This window comes from Schistocerca piceifrons, chromosome 2 (genome assembly GCF_021461385.2).
Source record: "Schistocerca piceifrons isolate TAMUIC-IGC-003096 chromosome 2, iqSchPice1.1, whole genome shotgun sequence".
NCBI classification, from domain to species: domain Eukaryota; kingdom Metazoa; phylum Arthropoda; class Insecta; order Orthoptera; family Acrididae; genus Schistocerca; species Schistocerca piceifrons.
Window position 1 is genome coordinate 255,208,983 of NC_060139.1, and position 17,406 is coordinate 255,226,388.

At 40.3% G+C, this 17,406-nt stretch overlaps 1 protein-coding gene across 1 annotated transcript in view; it reads left to right on the plus strand.

Moving 5' to 3' along the window:
- Positions 1–17,406, plus strand: part of LOC124776564 (nipped-B-like protein B) — a 77,064-nt gene that overhangs the window by 41,443 nt on the left and 18,215 nt on the right. Inside the window, exons 6-7 of the mRNA XM_047251603.1 lie at positions 8,144–8,385; positions 11,608–11,786. Of these exons, the coding sequence (XP_047107559.1) occupies positions 8,144–8,385; positions 11,608–11,786 (421 nt within the window). The remainder of the gene's footprint in view (positions 1–8,143; positions 8,386–11,607; positions 11,787–17,406) is intronic.

Genomic DNA, 17,406 nt, shown 5'->3' on the forward strand with positions numbered 1-17,406 from the left:
TTAAAATATGTGCAGGCTTGTGGTGTGGTGCAAAATTGACTTCTGTTCAATACTCAGATGTATTATTATGGTATCAAGTGTTACTGGAGATTTCAATTATTCTATAGTCAATTTTATGTCTGGTTATGCACTTCGAAATTCTCTGAAAAATAATACCAGTGCAGATATGTGCTATGGGTCCTACTTTAAGCACTGTTGTGCCTTCAGTCATCAGCTGAACAGAAAATAAAGAATGAGCCACAAAATGAAGCGCATGTTTACATTGGTTAACAATGCTGTTCTTACCAGTGGTCAATGCAAGAGAGAGCTAGTGGACAGATCCATCCTGTCTTCTGAATGGCTGGTAGGAATTGAGTGAAAATGAGAAAGATTTTACTGCCTTCAGTTATGTGCAACATCAGTTTCATTTGATATTATGGAAATATGAGATGTTTTCAAAGAAAGACCGAACTTTTGAAACAGTGCACCAACCAACTGAATCAGCATGCTGCAGCTCCTGAATGCATCTAGTGTCAGTTTACACAACAAACTGCCATTACGTCTGTTTAACTCAACTGTTAGTTGCCGAGTTGCAGTCACTGAAGTGATCGTTGGATTAGTGACAGTGTAAGAGCTTGTACAATGTGTGTATTTTAAATTATGATACAAGCGAGGCAAAATTCTTACAGAGGCAGTTTGTTTGCGTAGTCAGGTGCACAGTGAGGCTTGTGTAAGTCACACACACAGTGCTTTGGGTGGTTTAAGCATTTTGAACTAAGAAAAAGGCACACAAGTTGGCCGAATATCGAGGGGGTGGTGATAGTTCCGTTTCTGGAATTGTGGGAAAACTGGACTCATATATCGTATCGTTACAGTGCACTAGCTCTCTGGCGAAATATCAGACTCCTTTTGGGCCCCATACACCCTGTCGCTATTCTCCAGACCTAATCCCAGCAGACTTTTCCCTGTTTCCCAAACTTAAAATCATGTTGAAAGTACATTGTTCCTAAACAACACTATAATAAGAGACCTATTCCAAACAAGAGAAACTTCAGCATTGGTCGTATAAATTTGAAACCATTTTTTGTTATTGCGTATTGATTTCAATCACAGAGTAATCATCCTCATTGCTAAAATAAAATAAAAACACGTGAAGTCAAACCTAAATGTTCAATTCACAAACATGTATGTCACTTTACAGTAGAGAACATTGAGTTTCACAAGGTACGATACATACCAAGATGAAGTCCAGTTCACTCATATAGTCATGCACCAAATATAATTTCAAACGTAGGTGTTAATAGTCAAGAGTTAATAGTCAAGAACTTGCCAACTAGCAGATATGATTCAAATTGAGTAAGCTGCTTATGAAAACCTAAATAGCTAAGCTCAGCTCCATGTTTATAATGGTTGTCATCAGCATTCTTTTTTATTGAATAGATTTATGATGCAGAGTATTTATTTGCACAGTAGGAGAAAATAGGGACAATAGGTTGTACAGAGATTTATATTAAATAAAGTACAGAATCATAGAGTTAAAATGTATTGCCATAAAAACATAGTGCAAGATAATATGACCACAACTAGTGATAACTAGATCGTTGAATGGAATTACAAACTATTCCAAATTGCTTATGTACCAATAAAATTATCTTTCCTAGAAATATGTGTTGAAACCATGATATCAGCAAAACTGTAGCAGACATTATAGTACATACATTTCTTATTAAAATATCTTGTGCACCTGGAACTGAAAGACAAAGCAAGATTTACAACTATGCTCGCTGGCATATCGAATCCAAACAAATCTGTTTCAATGTCATTTCATAAATCATCTACATGCTAGTGTGGAAAAATTGTAGATGCAAGACATTTTATTCTTTCAGTAAACCAGTGTTTATATTATGTACAAGCTGTTGTAATATATTTACTTGCAGATGCTGACCATTAGATGTATTGATACTGTGCGGTTTTCATGATGTTAATATCAACTTTTTACACTAAGAAATTTACATTATGAAAAATGTTGTAACATAGTTTGATGTTTCGAAACATTAGGAATATAATGAAGACCAAGTTACCAAAAGAAATGTGTACAGCCAACTGTATGGAAAATATTCTCATATTAGGAGCAACTGTCGTGGACCCATATAAGCATTCACCCAAAGTTACATTTACGTGTTCCTGGGAGATTTAGGGATGTTTCACCTTATAACTTGGGGAACCAGTCAGCCCATGAACAACTTCCAAAAATGAGTGCTTGAGTTTCCCTTGTTTGCAATACTTGTTGTGTGGCCATGGTGCACAAAATTCCTAATGGGAAAAAATGCACAGTCCCAGAAAATGCATTCCAGGAGGCTTTGCAAAAATTGAGAAAATGTTGGGCATGTTGTATGCCTCTGGAGGGGACTACTACCACAGCCTTCGTGTAATTTTTAAACATTGTTGTATACGTTGGGGGGGGGGGGGGGGGGAGATTGTTGGATTCTCTTTACGAGAACAGTGCACAGGAGGTCAAGCAGTCAGGACCTGTAAGCTGGCATCCAGGGCAGCTGTTAAATGACAGAACAGGAAATTAGGTAAAATAAAGAAAATATATTTCAGTGTACGGTATACAAGGCACCTAGGGTCAAAAGTTACAACTTTCAGGCCAGTCTAGGAGGTTGAACACTCAATAAGTAGACAGTGGAAGGGGAGGTAGTTCATGTTAACATGTTGGTGGCTGGTCATGGAATGCAGAGGAAGACATCTCTTCTGCTTGAGGTCTGGATCATGAGAGAGCAAAGCAACTGTGTTCTGCACTGCAGAATCCTGCAGAGTCCACACACGCCATTGGCTAAAACCTATGGCATGAATTCGCTAGCAGTTTCAGCAGAGGGCTCAAGGCTTCTATTGTCAGCAGCTGTAACTGAACAGAACTGCCTCGGTTCTGAAAGGCAGGCAACTTGTGTCACATAGGCACAGTGGAAGTTGTTCTGTGAGATAACTTGTAAAGAGCCTTTGAAACAGTTCTTTTTAAACCAATTCCCTAAAATATTCCTTGACTGGCTGGTAGCATGTACAATTATCTGTGCAAATTTCCAGCATGCTGTAATTATTGTAGGTTAGGAACTTCAGTTAATCAGTACAACAGAAAACCAAGCAAAATTACAAATTTCACTTTTTTTATTCACTCAGTGACTAGTTTCGGTCCAGTGTCCATTTTCAAATCATCGTAACTGATAATCAGATACGGTATTTCCAAAAATGTGCAAACAAACAGCTATAGTGCTTACAGTTTTAACATGATTTTTAATTTTGAAAAATAACTATTTTTGGCTATCTTTTCTGATGATTTGAAAATGGGGTCACCACATGAAACTAGTCATTAAGTGAATAAAAAAGTGAAATTTCGTGATTTGGTTGGTTTTTGTTGTACTGATTGTTGTTTTTGCTTACAGCTGTCAAATAATTTATTTTTTATTTATTGCAATTGCAATTTTGAGTATTACTACACATCATCAGGCAGAAGTCACAAATACAAGTACCCACACAGCTATAAGTACAGCTGCTAGTCCAAACATCAAGTGAATAAAAACTATGTACAAGTCATGAGATACACAAATAATCACAAAACCATAAAAATATCATGACAGTAATATATTTCTTATGTTCGTGTGGTCCCGCTTGATAGTTGTGTACCAAGTGTCATATTGGTAGGGAGAGGGGGAGGACAAGTAGAGAAGAGGAAGGGACAATGTTGGTACACTGGCGGTGAAGGAGACATGCAGGTGGAGGACAGAACAAGTGAAGTTGGAGGCCAAGGGGTTACTGCTATGAACGCTGTGTCACAGGGAGAGTTAAAACCTTTACAATTCAGAATAGATGGTATCTGCGGGAAGAATCCATAATTTCCGCCACCAACACCAGCTATTCTGAATTGCAAAATTTGGAACAATCCTGGGTTTTTCTGGATTCTTCCCGCAAACACCGGGTGTTGAGAACTCTCCCTGCAACATATCCTTCATTCCTATACCCACCCTCACTTCAGCCTTCACTAATGCATATCCTCCAACTGCCTATCCCCTCTCTTCCCACGCTCCCACTCCAGCACTGTACATGCCTTCCGTTTCGTAAGTGCACCTACATAATCCTTACCCTTCTCTGCTTCTGTCCTCCCAACCTGCCCTTTCCCCCTTTCAAGCACAGTCTCCTGATGCTACGCCTAGCAGGTCACCATCCATCCTGTCACCACCACATAACTGCACACTCCCACAGGCAGCAGTATCACCTCGCCCCACTCCTATCCTGCTACCTCTCCCGACCCCACTTCTTTTCTGTACCCCCGTGTAAAGATCACCATTCACATCAGACACTGTTGCAGTCAGGCCATAGTGCCAGGTGATGACAGTCGCCATGTGTGTGTTTTTTCTTTTCGTTTTGTCTATGTCTGGTGAAGTACTTAGTCCAACATCAAACAATGGAAAATCCAAGATGGAATGTTAGAATATTATGAAAAGGAAAGTTGCTACTCACAGTGTAGCGGAGGTGCTGAGTTGCTTAGTCCAATAGGTAATAATATCTAGCTGTCCTTTTTCATCGTGCCTATCTGGTCACATTCAGTGCATCCTCTATGTGGTGACTAGCAATCCATCCTTCTCATATGGTCATTATTTCATCCCAGATTTTCCATTATTCAAAGCAATGGACATGTGTTCAAATCTACTTGTTGCATTCAAGCCTTGGACTCTCTCTCCCCAATTCTGTTCAGTACCACCTCATTAGTTAAAATGGTTTACCCATCTGATCTTCATACTGGGAGACTTCAATGCCCATCATGTTTTGGGAACTCGACCTCTACTTGCCCTCGGGGTCGACTTTTGGAAAGCCTCTTGATGCCTCACAAGCTTTGCATCCTAAACACAGGTACTCACACTCACTTCTTTACTGCTACTTTGTCGTTCTCAGCCATTGGCCTCTCTTTCTCCAGCCCTCACAGACTCTGTTCAGTGGGAGGTCATTGACGACCTCCATTCCAGTGACCACTTTCCACTCTGCATTCACCTACTTGATGGAGCACTACATGAAGAGAAGCTACTGACATGGCTGGTCAGCAGGGCTAACTGGTCGCTGTTCAGAAAGCTATCTGTGTTCGAACATTGCAACAGTGTCCAGGAATAGGTGGACTATATCACACAAGTGATCCATCGTACCACTGACTTACCCATCCCAAAGGCCTCAGGTCATCTTCCGAGACAACCTGTGCTTTGGTGGATAGGTGAGTGCCATTCAGCCATTCGGAACAGGCGTGCAGCTCTTCGACAATTTAAAAGCCACCCTACAGCAGACAACCTTATAGCCTTTAGAGTCATGAGAACAAATGCTTGGCGTCTGCTTAAGGAGAGCAAGAAAAGATCATAGTAAGTATTCCTGGACTCCATCAACCATTCCACTTGTTCTACAGGTATGGGAAGCCATCAGGAGGATTTCTGGTGAGCGCAGTCGTTCACCAATAGCTGCAGAGTTGACACGACGCTGTCTTCAGACAGCCACGGGAGACATCGCTCAGATGCTGGTGGAGAACTTTGCACATACTACTGAAAATGACAGCCAGGCTCCGGCGTTTCGTCGCTAGTGTGGAACTTGAGAGAGGAGAAAATTGAACTTTGGTTCCATGATTCCGAAACTCAACAACTACCCTTTCCCCCTGTGGGAGCTGGAATCAGCGCTGTCTGAGACTTGTGAATCTATTCCTGGTCATGACCAGATCTGGCACTGCATGCTTAGATGTTTGCCAGCAGTGTCGAAAGAAATCCTCCTGGAAAGCTATAATCTTATATAGCAGACAGGTAACTTCCCCAACTCGTGGGGAAAGGCAATTTTGATACCTCTCCTCAAACCAGTAGAGGACCACACATGTCCCAGTAGTTCTCGGAATGTCATCTTAACGAGCTGTGTAGGAAAGAACCTGGAGTGAATGGTTAACTATCATCTGACCTGGCTGTTAGAGACCAGGCAACTCCTTAACCGCTCTCAGTGTGAATTCCGAAGGTTTTGGTCCACTGTCGATAACCTGGCCCTGCTAGAGGCAGCTATTCAGCAGGTTTTTCTACGTAGACATCACTGCATTGGAATGTTCTTCGTGTATGATGTATGATCCTACTTGGCGACACTGTATTTTTGCTCAACTGCATCAATGGAACTTTTGTGGCCACCTCCCCATCTTCATCCAGTCTTTTCCTGTCTGCGCTGTTTTATGACCCACGTGGGTATCTCATTGTCAGATTGTTTTGAGCAGGTGTCCCTCAGGGCAGTGTTTCAAGTGCTACCCTCTTTGCCGTAGCCATCAGCAGTATCACATCTACTGTAGGGTCTCCAGTACAGTGCTCCTTGTTCATGCACAGTTTTGCTGCTTTCTGTTCCCTCTCCAGTGTTGCATCAGCGTGGTGTCAGTTGCAGCTTACAGTGCGGATGTTAGAGGAGTGGACTGCAAAGACAGGTTTTCAGTTTTCTGCAGATAAGTGTGTGTGTGTGTTCATTTTAATCATTCACATCATATTTTTAATTTACCTGCCTTGCATATGAGGGATACCATCCTAAATTTTTGGAGATTCAGTGCAATTTTTGGGCCTCATTTTTGACTTCAAATTGTCACAGTTGCCACATCTGAGATACCTGAAAGCCAGAACCGTGAGGGCACTGAATACCTTAAAGTGCCTTAGCCACAGGTCTTGGGGAGCAGACAGGGGCATCTCCTCCAGTTTTATAGGGCTTTTGTGTGTTTATGGCTGGACTAAGGGTGCTGCACAGTGTATGGATCAGAGAGGCCTTCCTATTTGAAGTTCATTGATGGTGTCCACTATGAGGGACTCGGGCTGGCTACAGGTGCTTATAGGACCAGTCCCATGCCCAGTCTCTGTGCGGAAGCCGGGAAACCGCCACTTACCATCTGGTGACAGCTCCTCCTGGTGTGTCAGGCGTGCAAGTTTCTCGCAGCTGCGACTTCACCTGCACACCATACTGTGTTGCTCATCCACCTCTGGACTGTCTTATATCAAACTGTCGATGAGCCACAATGCTGTTTGGGTTCCGTGTGCAACATGTACTGAAGTCCCTCAGTGCGGAGCCAGTACAGCTCCAGACCCAGGGTTTTAACCGCCTGCTGCCCTGATTACTGGAGAGGCTCAGAGTGATTTTAGATTTGTTGGGGTACAAGAGAGATTGCAGTCCTGCTTCCGTTTTAATGCGACATTTTCTGGCATGTTATCTGAGCACCACAACTATGTAGCTGTTTTTACAGATGGGTCGAATAGGGGATTCTGCTGGTTGCTCTGTTGTTTTCCTGGATCGTTTCCTCAAGTCCGACTCCCTCAAGCATTTACTGTCCTTTATGCATAATTGTCTGCGATCTTGCGGGCACTGTAGCTGATGAGACATTCTTCCGGTTTTGAATTGCTTGTCTGTTCCGATTCTCTAAATGTGCCCTTCACTCATTGAAAGTTTGTACCCAGCAGATAAAATAGTTAATACCATTTAGGATACCCTCCTACACTACAACAACTGAGGAAGGAGGTGGCTTTCTGCTGGGTACCAGGGCACATCAGGATTGCTGAGAATGAAAGGGCAGTTCTAGCAGTCAAGGAGGCATGTCTTGATCTGCAGATGTTTCAGTGTGCTATCCCCTGCATGCTATAATCTCAATGTTGATCTCATAGAGTCTTGGGTCAGTGGGAGGATGAGTGGCTGGTAGTAAACAACAATAAGCTCTGTTTAGGAACGCCCACAACACGGATGTGGTGTACTTCCTTCCAGCCCCGTAGAAGGCTGCAGCTGCAACTCCAACAGTATAATAAAAACAATGGTAGTACCTTAATGTACAGACTTCACACTTTGTGTTCATTCATTGTGACTTCATTAACTTCACATAGCTACATAGAACAAATGTTTCTGTACTTGCCATTGCTTTCAGAGCTACTTTTATACGGTGTTTCTATTTTTCACTGTAGTCATAATTACCATGGCTGTTTACTGGATCTTTTAATTTTACACACACCCTAAAATTATAGCCCTCTTTAATTTTCTCAGTGTTTGAAAATTTCCTTTTTACCATTACACTTTATTTATTTTAAACTAATGAAATGGTTTTGGCTGTTGAAATAAAAAATATTACTCTCTCCTGTTTCAGAATAGCCGCATTGCACCAGATGAGGAACTGGATGAGACGAAGGGTCGTTCTGCCATAGAGATCGAGGAAATCAGAAAGGAAAGGGAAGCAAAGGCTCAGGCAACTATACTGGAAATCATAGGCGACATACCTGATGTTGATGTTGCCCCTCCTGAAAATGTACTTTTTGTGTGCAAGCTAAATCCTGTGACCACAGATGATGACCTTGAAATCATTTTCAGCCGATTTGGAAAAATTAAAAGGTAGTTACTAATATCGTGCAGTTCGTTGATCTACACAGTTTGCTGTTCCTTACATTTTTTTGTTAAAGTTCACAATATTGTAAACCTAGGCAGTGTTGTTCTAGATTTCATTCAGTCATAACCACTATACAAGCTATTTAAACATGAGATAGCTGCATAAAGTTGTGTATAAATATTTCAAGTTCTGTGTCCCAGATACACTGTTTGCTACCATAAGTCCGTGCATGATATCAGTATGTTCCAAAAAGCTGCACGCAAAACTGCCATTTTTCAGGGACTAATATATGGTGGTTCTATTGATAACAGAGATAAGGGGTAAAATGTTTTGGCGTAGCAACCATTCGTACACCTGTCACAGGAATGAGCACTATCCTACAGTACAGAATCAAAATTTCGACATTACACACTTCCTCCAGCTCAGGAAAATTGAGCAAATCAGTTGGTTTCATTTGCATTAGGTGTGGTCTAGGTTGGACCTTAGGCAGTTTATAAAAGCACCATTTATTCATGGGTGTTGCTGAGAACCCCCCTCAAAAGAGAGAGAGAGAGAGAGAGAGAGAGAGAGAGAGAGAGAGAGAGAGAGAGAGAGAACAGTTTTTCGGGGTATGAAAAGTACCAACTGTGGGGATGGCAACTTCTATAATTTCTGTTTATGACATATCATTGAAATTTTTAATATGGTGTTAAGATGATATTGTCACAGAGCTGAATAGCTTTGTGGTCTAGTGGTTATGATACTACACTGTTGCATGGAGGGTCGTGAGTTCAAAACTCATCTGGACTGTACAGTTTTAATTTCTGTATTCGGTCCGAGTACACTCTCGAAGTATCCACAAATGTCAAGAATCATTGTACTGGAATGTTCTGTAGCTGTATATATACTGTGTGTGTTCCGGCTGGAGGCAGATTACTCCTTGCTCTTGCACGTGCAAGTACTGAAAAACCTTCGGTAAGTGAAGTTAGTGTTCGTCATTCATCTAATTACACCTTCTTCTACGTGACATTATTCTGATGGAGGTGCTGGGTATTGGAAATTGTGATAGCGAACATTATCGACGACACAATGGCTGCCATTAGGGCACGACAGAGCCGCCGTTTACGTGGCTAGAAACCTGAGTTTGAGCCGTATTCAACAGATTGCAATCTATCGGAGACAGAAGAAGAAGAGGGCGTTACGATGACAGCAACTGTGTGCCACCAACTGAGACATCTTTCCGGGTTCTCTGGTGACAATGGCCAAGATCCAAACAAGTGGCTGAAGGTATATGAGCGGCATATAGCCAAATTAACAAATGGGATGACACCGTGTGTTTGGCTAACGTATTTTTCTATTTGGAGGGCACTGCCAAGCAATCGTATGAGGACGAGGAGAAGTTCACAAGCTGAGAAGTATTTCAGGCGGAACTGCGCAAGTATTTCGGCGACACACGACAGAAGTGCAAGGCTGAAGATAAATTAAAGTGCAGGGCACAGTGTCCAGGTGAAATTACAGCATCCTACATTCAAGAAGTCTTGGAGATGGCTCCTAGAATGAAGGAGGAAGGTAAGGTTGCACATCTCATGAAGGGTGTTGCTGAGGACATGTATCAAGCCCTACTCCTGAAGAAGGTTTTGACAGCAGACGACTTCATAAAATGGTGCCAGTATATTGAGGCAATGTATCAAAAAAGAATTACATGCAAGAAGTTTTAATGGCTTCCAAACGTCGTATTGATGTCTGTAATGGAGGAAGAAACTAATTTCACAAGTGTTTGTCAGATAGTGAGAAAGGAAGTTTAGAAGGCACTTGGATTACACAGTGACCAAAAAAACTTCAAGAGGTCGTAAGGGAGGAAGTGGGACAGAAATTGAACCCAATCTCTCATCTTTCATTTCCCTTTAAAACGGTGAAAATTCGAGACCCAGGCAGAGTTCGTTCCTACAATGCCACATGAGGAACCTGTTTGGGCACCAAGGAAGACAGACCTCTGGAGGACCCAGGATAACCAGCCAGTATGTTTCCACTGCAGATGACCAGGACATGTGGTGCGCTGTTGTCGAGAAAGGCGGCAGATATTTGATGACGCCCACACCATAAGACAGCAGACTGATCTTAGCCAACTCCAACTCCAGGTCGACAAAGGTGAACAAGAATATGTGGGTGCAGGATGGCGTAGTTCACCATCGCCGCAAGCTAGCCACTGGAGAGGATGCTCCCCAACATGCCAATCACCTAGCTGCCGCAACCTGGAAAACTAAAGGGTGCGACTTTCCTTGGAGTGAGGCCACCGAAGAGAAAAATCACTACAAAAATGATAGGAAACTACATCGATGGGTGGCCGACCAACCCAAGCTCTTGTGGACTCTGGAGCATCATATTCAGTCATTTTGTGGAAGTACCATTGCCAGTTGCAGAAAACAGTATTCCTCGACAACAATACATCTCTGCTGAAGGTGGCTAATGGTAAATATGTAAAACCTACAGGAAGATGTACCATTCGTGTGGGTGTAAGTGGCCATATACAGCCCTTAGAATTCATCATCTTACAATAATGTAGTCATGACGTCATTCTCGGATGGGACTTTTTGAAATCCTCTCAGGCAATTATAGATTGTGGTCGCTCGAAGTTTATGCTAGACAAGATGAGATACAGTGGATAGGAAGATGCACATCTGAGTGTGTGGAGACTGTGTGTGCTGGATGAAGTGATCATTCCTGCAGTAGGCGCTAGAAAGGTAACTGCCACGTGTCATGCCATGCATCAACCCATGGATCTTGTAGTGGAATGTAAGAGAAGCATAGCACTGAAGAATAACTTGGTCATTCCCGGCCTCTGTCATCTCTGATGGGAGCATTTTTCCACTGGTGAAATAATCCTGATGACATAGTTTGTTCACACAGCTGTTGTAAAAGATGACCCAAAAAGCAGCATTTCTCTTCAGTTTTTGCTTTCCTTTTTTACATTAATATTTTACAAATGTGTTACAAACTCATGATTTATGTTTGCGTTAGTAATATTGACCGTGATCATAGTCACAGATGAAATTATTTTTTATAGCAGCATCATGATTGTAGTGTTAATATATGAAAAGTCACTTCTAAATATGCTGTCTATGTCATTCGGTTTCATAACAGTACACCACACACTGTAACAAGTGGAAACGGAGGAACTCCATCTGTTTAATGCAATATTTAATATTTTTTGCTAGGAAGTAATTTGTTTATGTATTTTTCATTTTCAGCTGTGAGGTAATACGTGATAAAGTGACTGGAGACTCTCTGCAGTACGCATTTGTAGAATTTGAAGACCGGAAATCATGTGAGGATGCATATTTTAAAATGGACAATGTTTTGATTGATGATCGAAGGATACATGTAGACTTCAGCCAGAGTGTGGCAAAGCTAAGATGGAAGGGTAAAGGTGAGTATTGTTTGAAGAAATTAAATACACAAACACACACACACACATACAGTGGAGAGGGGGAGGGGGGCATACAAAATCTGAGCATCTGCTATGCCACACAGGTTGTGTGGATTGTCCCACCCAATTCTAGTTTCCTTAGGCCGGTATTACACTATCAAATTTCTTTGTCCAATATCTTTGTCCAAAATCTTTGTCAAAGATATTTGATAGTGTAATAGGGACTTTGTCAAAAGTCGTCCAATATTTGATCAAATCTAGGGCCTCGCTGTATATTTGATCAAAGAAACCGCTTGTCTTCTGTTCACTGCAGCGTTCTGTCGTCTGTAGTGTTTTTATAACCATTGCCGGTAAATACAGTTGGTGTGTGCCAACAACTACAAAATTAATAGAGATGTCTGAAGCTGATGAGGCGCTTTACAACGTGAGGCACGCTGAATACAAAAATAGATTAAGAAGATTGGAAACCTAACCTGACCTAACCTAACCCAACCTAACATAACCCTCTCCTGGAGCAAGGAATCGGAGTGTTATAGTGAGCCTGTCTTCTGAAGATGTAGCAGTTCTTAAGTGAATATTGTGCTTTGTGATATGAGGATACACTTCATTGAGCACATACAGAAATGTATGCTCATCCATTCTTAAGTAATTGATGTACGACTTGACGTCTTCCACTGTAAGCTCACGTAACAAGTTTTGTTGAATGTTTTTATCGTGTCGTCGTAAAACCTACGGCTTCACCCAGATTAGATTAGTTTTTCGTTCCATAGATCCGTGCTGAGGAGATCCTCGTGGATGTGGAACATGTCGATTTTTCTTTAAGCTGAAATAACAATGCTAATAGTATGAATAAATACATCATTTGTTTCTATTAAAAATTTCGCCAATGGAGTAGGAGGAGTTGGCCAGTAGTAAGTCTTTCAGGCTCCTTTTAAACTGATCTTTCTTTCTAACTAAATTTTTTATGTTTCCTGGCACATTATTGAAGATGAGTGTTCCTGAGTAGTGGACCCCTTTTTGAACTAAAGTAAGTGCTTTTAAGTCCTTGTGCAGATCATTTTTGTTCCTGGTATTGTATGTATGAACTGAGTTGTTTGTTGGAAAAAGATATATTATTTACGACAAATTTCATTAAGAAGTAAATACACTGAGAGGCAGTAGTTAGTATACCCAGTTCTTTGAAGAGGTTTCTGCAGGAGATCCGTGAATTTACTCCACAAATAATACGTATTACACGCTTTTGGACCTTGAAAACTTTTGTTTGACTTCAAGATTTACCCCCAAAATATTATCCCATATGACATTATGGAATGAAAGTATGCAAGCTTTTTCATTTTTATGTTGCCTATGTCTGCTAACACTCGAATTGCAAATAGAGATTTGTTAAGGCCTTTCTGAAGTTCTGTGGTGTGCTCCTCCCAACTGAATTTATTATCAAGTTGTAATCCCAGGACTTTTAAGACTGTCAACCTCGTATGTATGGTTCCATTTTTTCCCCCCACTTCTTTTCCACATGTGCACACAATGCAATTGGAGTACGTAGAACTGCTGCGGTTAAATAACAAGTTGTTATCAGCCATCTTGAACTTCGACGAAAAATTTGATGACAGTGTAATACCCCTTCTAGCGCTACGTCAGAGATCTTTGTCAAATATATTGGACGGAATATTGGATCACATCTTTGATCAAATCTTTGACAAAGAAATTTGATAGTGTAATACCGGCCTTAAACTTGCCCTCTGACACATCCTCCCTCTGTTAAAACATTCTCCTCTCTTTTTCCATTATATTTTTATTTATTATGTTTCACTCAAGTATTTTCTTTATTGCTTTCACTTTAGATCTTCATTCACTCCTTCCCCTCTGTGTTCTTTTTTTCCAATCTCCTTTTTCTCCCCGTTCTTAATTGCACTATTCATTCCACTTTCTCTTAATACACCTTTAGTTCTTCCTCTGGCATCTTCTCTGGACTGAAGCTAATGCAGTGCTCATCAATACACTATCTTTGTCCCCCCCTATTCTCCCTGATTCCTCCCCCTTTATCTTTGTCTGCTCTAGTCCTCACTGCAGGACACTCCCTCTGATCCTGGGATCTGAGTGACCTATGTGTGTGTGTGTGTGTGTGTGTGTATATATATATATATATATATATATATATATATATATATATATATATTATCTGTTTAGGACTGTAGAAACGTAGAAACGTGTAACACTATTCTGGTACTATGAGTTAGGTTAAAGAAAATATAAACTACATTTATAGCATTTGTGGATTGGATTTTAAGAAAATGTTTTTGATCTACACTCTTTGAAATTCTAAAGGTAACAGGGAATAAAGTGGAGGTAAAAAGATTTTTCAACTGCAGTTACAAGAATGAAAGGCTCTCAAAGGGAAGCAAAGGGAAGACATTATTCAGCCTGCACATTGAGCAAGTTGTAAAGTAACCTCAGAAGAAATTTATAAATGGAATTAAAGTGCAGCGAGAAGAAATAAGAACTTAGATGTTTGCCAAAGATGTAATTTTGTCAGCAATGGCAAAGGATATGAAAAATCTGTTTATCTTAGTGGATAGTATCTTGAATTGAGGTTGTAGGATGAACATCAATGAAGGTAATGGAATGGAATGGAACTAAACAAGCTGATGCAAAGAGAATCAGATTGCAAAATTAGACACTTAAAAAAGTAGATGAGATTAGCTATTTGAGCAGCAAAATAACTGATGATGGCCAAAATCAAAAGCATGTATTGTTTGGTGCATAAGTTCTTAGTGATTTTCCGTAAGTTTAATAAACACAGCAGATACATCTAACAGAGACTCTAGTCATCAATGATCAAAATCAAAAGCCAGTTTTGGGCTGGTGTGTAAATTTGTAATGATTTTCCATAAGTTCATTAAACACAACGGGTACTGATAGCAGAGTTTAGTCATCAGTAATATATATTCTCTTTCAATATTACGATAAGGATAGTTGTTGCTCACCATATAGCAGATATGCTGAGTTGCAGATAGGCACAACAGGAGGATTGCCAGGCAAAGCTTTCGGCCAAACAGGCCTTCATCAGAATACACACACACACACACACACACACACACACACACACACACACACACGCATGTGCAGTCGTAACTTACATCTTACATTCACATGACCACAATCTCTGTCTTTGTTTGACAGTTGTTTTGTTGTGCCTCTCTGCAACTCAGCATCTCCACTATAGGGTGAGTAACAACTATCCTTTTCATAATATTGTCATTATTCCATACTGGATTTTCCATTGTGTGATATATTCTCCTTCACATTTTACAACAGTCTGCCAATGCCGGTGTAACTTCTCAGTTCTGCAACTGTAGAAATCACTTGGTTCTGAGGTAAAGAACTCATTGAACCATGTTCAGAGCACATTTTCATCCTGAAAGGAGGTTGTTTGGTATAGTGGAAAAGTACACAAGATCAGATGAATAAGGTTGGTGCAGAATGACTTCCCAACACAACTTCTGTATAGTATTTTTTGCCAGTCTTGCAGAATGTGGACAGGCATTATTATGGAGTAGCATCACCGCATACAGTCTTCTTGATCATTCCTCTTGGATTACATCTGCAAGACGTCTCAGCTGTTGACAATAAATTTCAGCAGTGATGATTACACCTCGGGGGAGCAGTTCATAGTACATAACACTGCCACTGTTCCACAAGATGCATAACATTATTTTTTGTGGTTGTGCTTAGATTTTTGTACAGGGGGTTGCTCCTTTGTTTGGGCTCAACTATTCCTTTCTTTCCCTTATGATATCATAAAGACAGCCTTTCTCTTCACCAGCAATGATAAATGAAAGGGATGCTTTGTGTTGTTCATGAGCCAATTGATGATGAGTAAGCAGAGATGCACATATGACCCCCTGCTGATTTTTGTAGATTTTGGCTTACAGCATGCAGTACCCATACACCCGATCTTTGAACCTGCACCATTGCATGCGAATGTTGCACGATGGTGGAATGGAGTACACTGATGTAGATCATTCCGCAGTAATGAGTTTAAACGATCTTTATCAAACATCGAAGGTCTACCTGTACGTGGATAGTCTCTAATGTCGAAACAATCCTCCTTAATTCATGCTATGAATATTGACTTGTCTTTTTCTTTTCTGGTAACTGTGATATTTAGAAGCTTTTTTGTGAAGCTGTACTGGGAACATTGAGCAAATTTAGGAATTCTGTTGGGAAGTTTATGCCTTCACCTAGGCTATCATTGTATCAATTGATTTAAATATTTTTTTTTTTTATTCCTGTGGTGTGTGCTGATTCTTTTTTGGTGTCATTTTTCTGTTGCTAAAATGGTTTACATATTCATCCATTCTATGTTTATGTAGTTTATCTGTGTAAGCAAATACACTTTTTCAATTAATATGATGGCCATTGAAGAAATAATTTTATTTTTTACAGTTGTTGATAAATATAAGACAACATCCTTTTAGGTGCTTCAAATTTTATGTTTTTCTGCATGTGTGCAAAGTTTTGAACAATCCTGACAGATGGAAGAGCTGCAGCAAACCATGAAAATGTTGTCTGTGTAAGACACTCATTACAAGCAAACCAATGTAATGGAACTCTAGGTTGTGTATGAAGAACTGTGGTGAATATCCGTAAACGTTTCTGTACCGTGTATGGCAATTATGCAGTTGACAAGAGGACTATTAAGTAATAGTTAAAGAGAATTGAGGCATAAGGAAGTGTAGAAACAGTTGCATCCATAATTAACCACATTCAGTATGTTTTGTCACAGCCACTGCTGGCGACATGACTATTGTGTGGATGTCATTATTTGAGCTGACTGACTCATTACAACTCATTTGGCTCTACAGCCGAGTGAGTGAACAATTATTGAGACACTCGTATATTCAAAGGTGTGCTCAAGATATGATGTTCTGTTTCCCAGAACTATCAGAGAAGTATAAGACCAATGGAGAGACCTTTGTAACATATAGTTACAGGTGACAAAACATGGGTGCACCACTTTGAGCCTTTATCAATAGGGGATACATGCTCTTACGCAATTATACCGTAAGTCCATAGAACATAGGAGGCTGTGTAGGAAAATAGTACATGTAGAAGAAATGTTGGTTGATATTGTCACCAAATTCTAACTCTTAAGAATAAATATGTTCTGAGGAAAAAAAGTCAGGCATTATTTACTGAACAAGCTTTGTATATATGGACTTGTAAATGTAAATCCCAGTTAATACTAATTTTTGTATTAAACAAGTTTGTAAGAAGTAATATGGGACTTGTTCTGTCTTTTGAAACTGTGTAAAGTCTTATTTGGACTAGACACATTGATCTTGATTTAAAGCATCTACAGTATCTATTTCTTGGCTTCTACATCAATTCCCTGCAGTTTTCTATACACAGGTGTTCGATATTTAGAACACAACACTCCACTGACACACAGTATATGAGCAGATTAATACTAGTTGTAATTGGTTGTTTGTGTGGTTTACAGACCTAGCCTGCTGCTTCTGCCAATTCATATATAATTTGACTTGTTCCAGATCTCAGAAAGCTACTTCATGACAGGCCTTATGGAACATGATTTTATGAGAATGAATGAATAGATAAT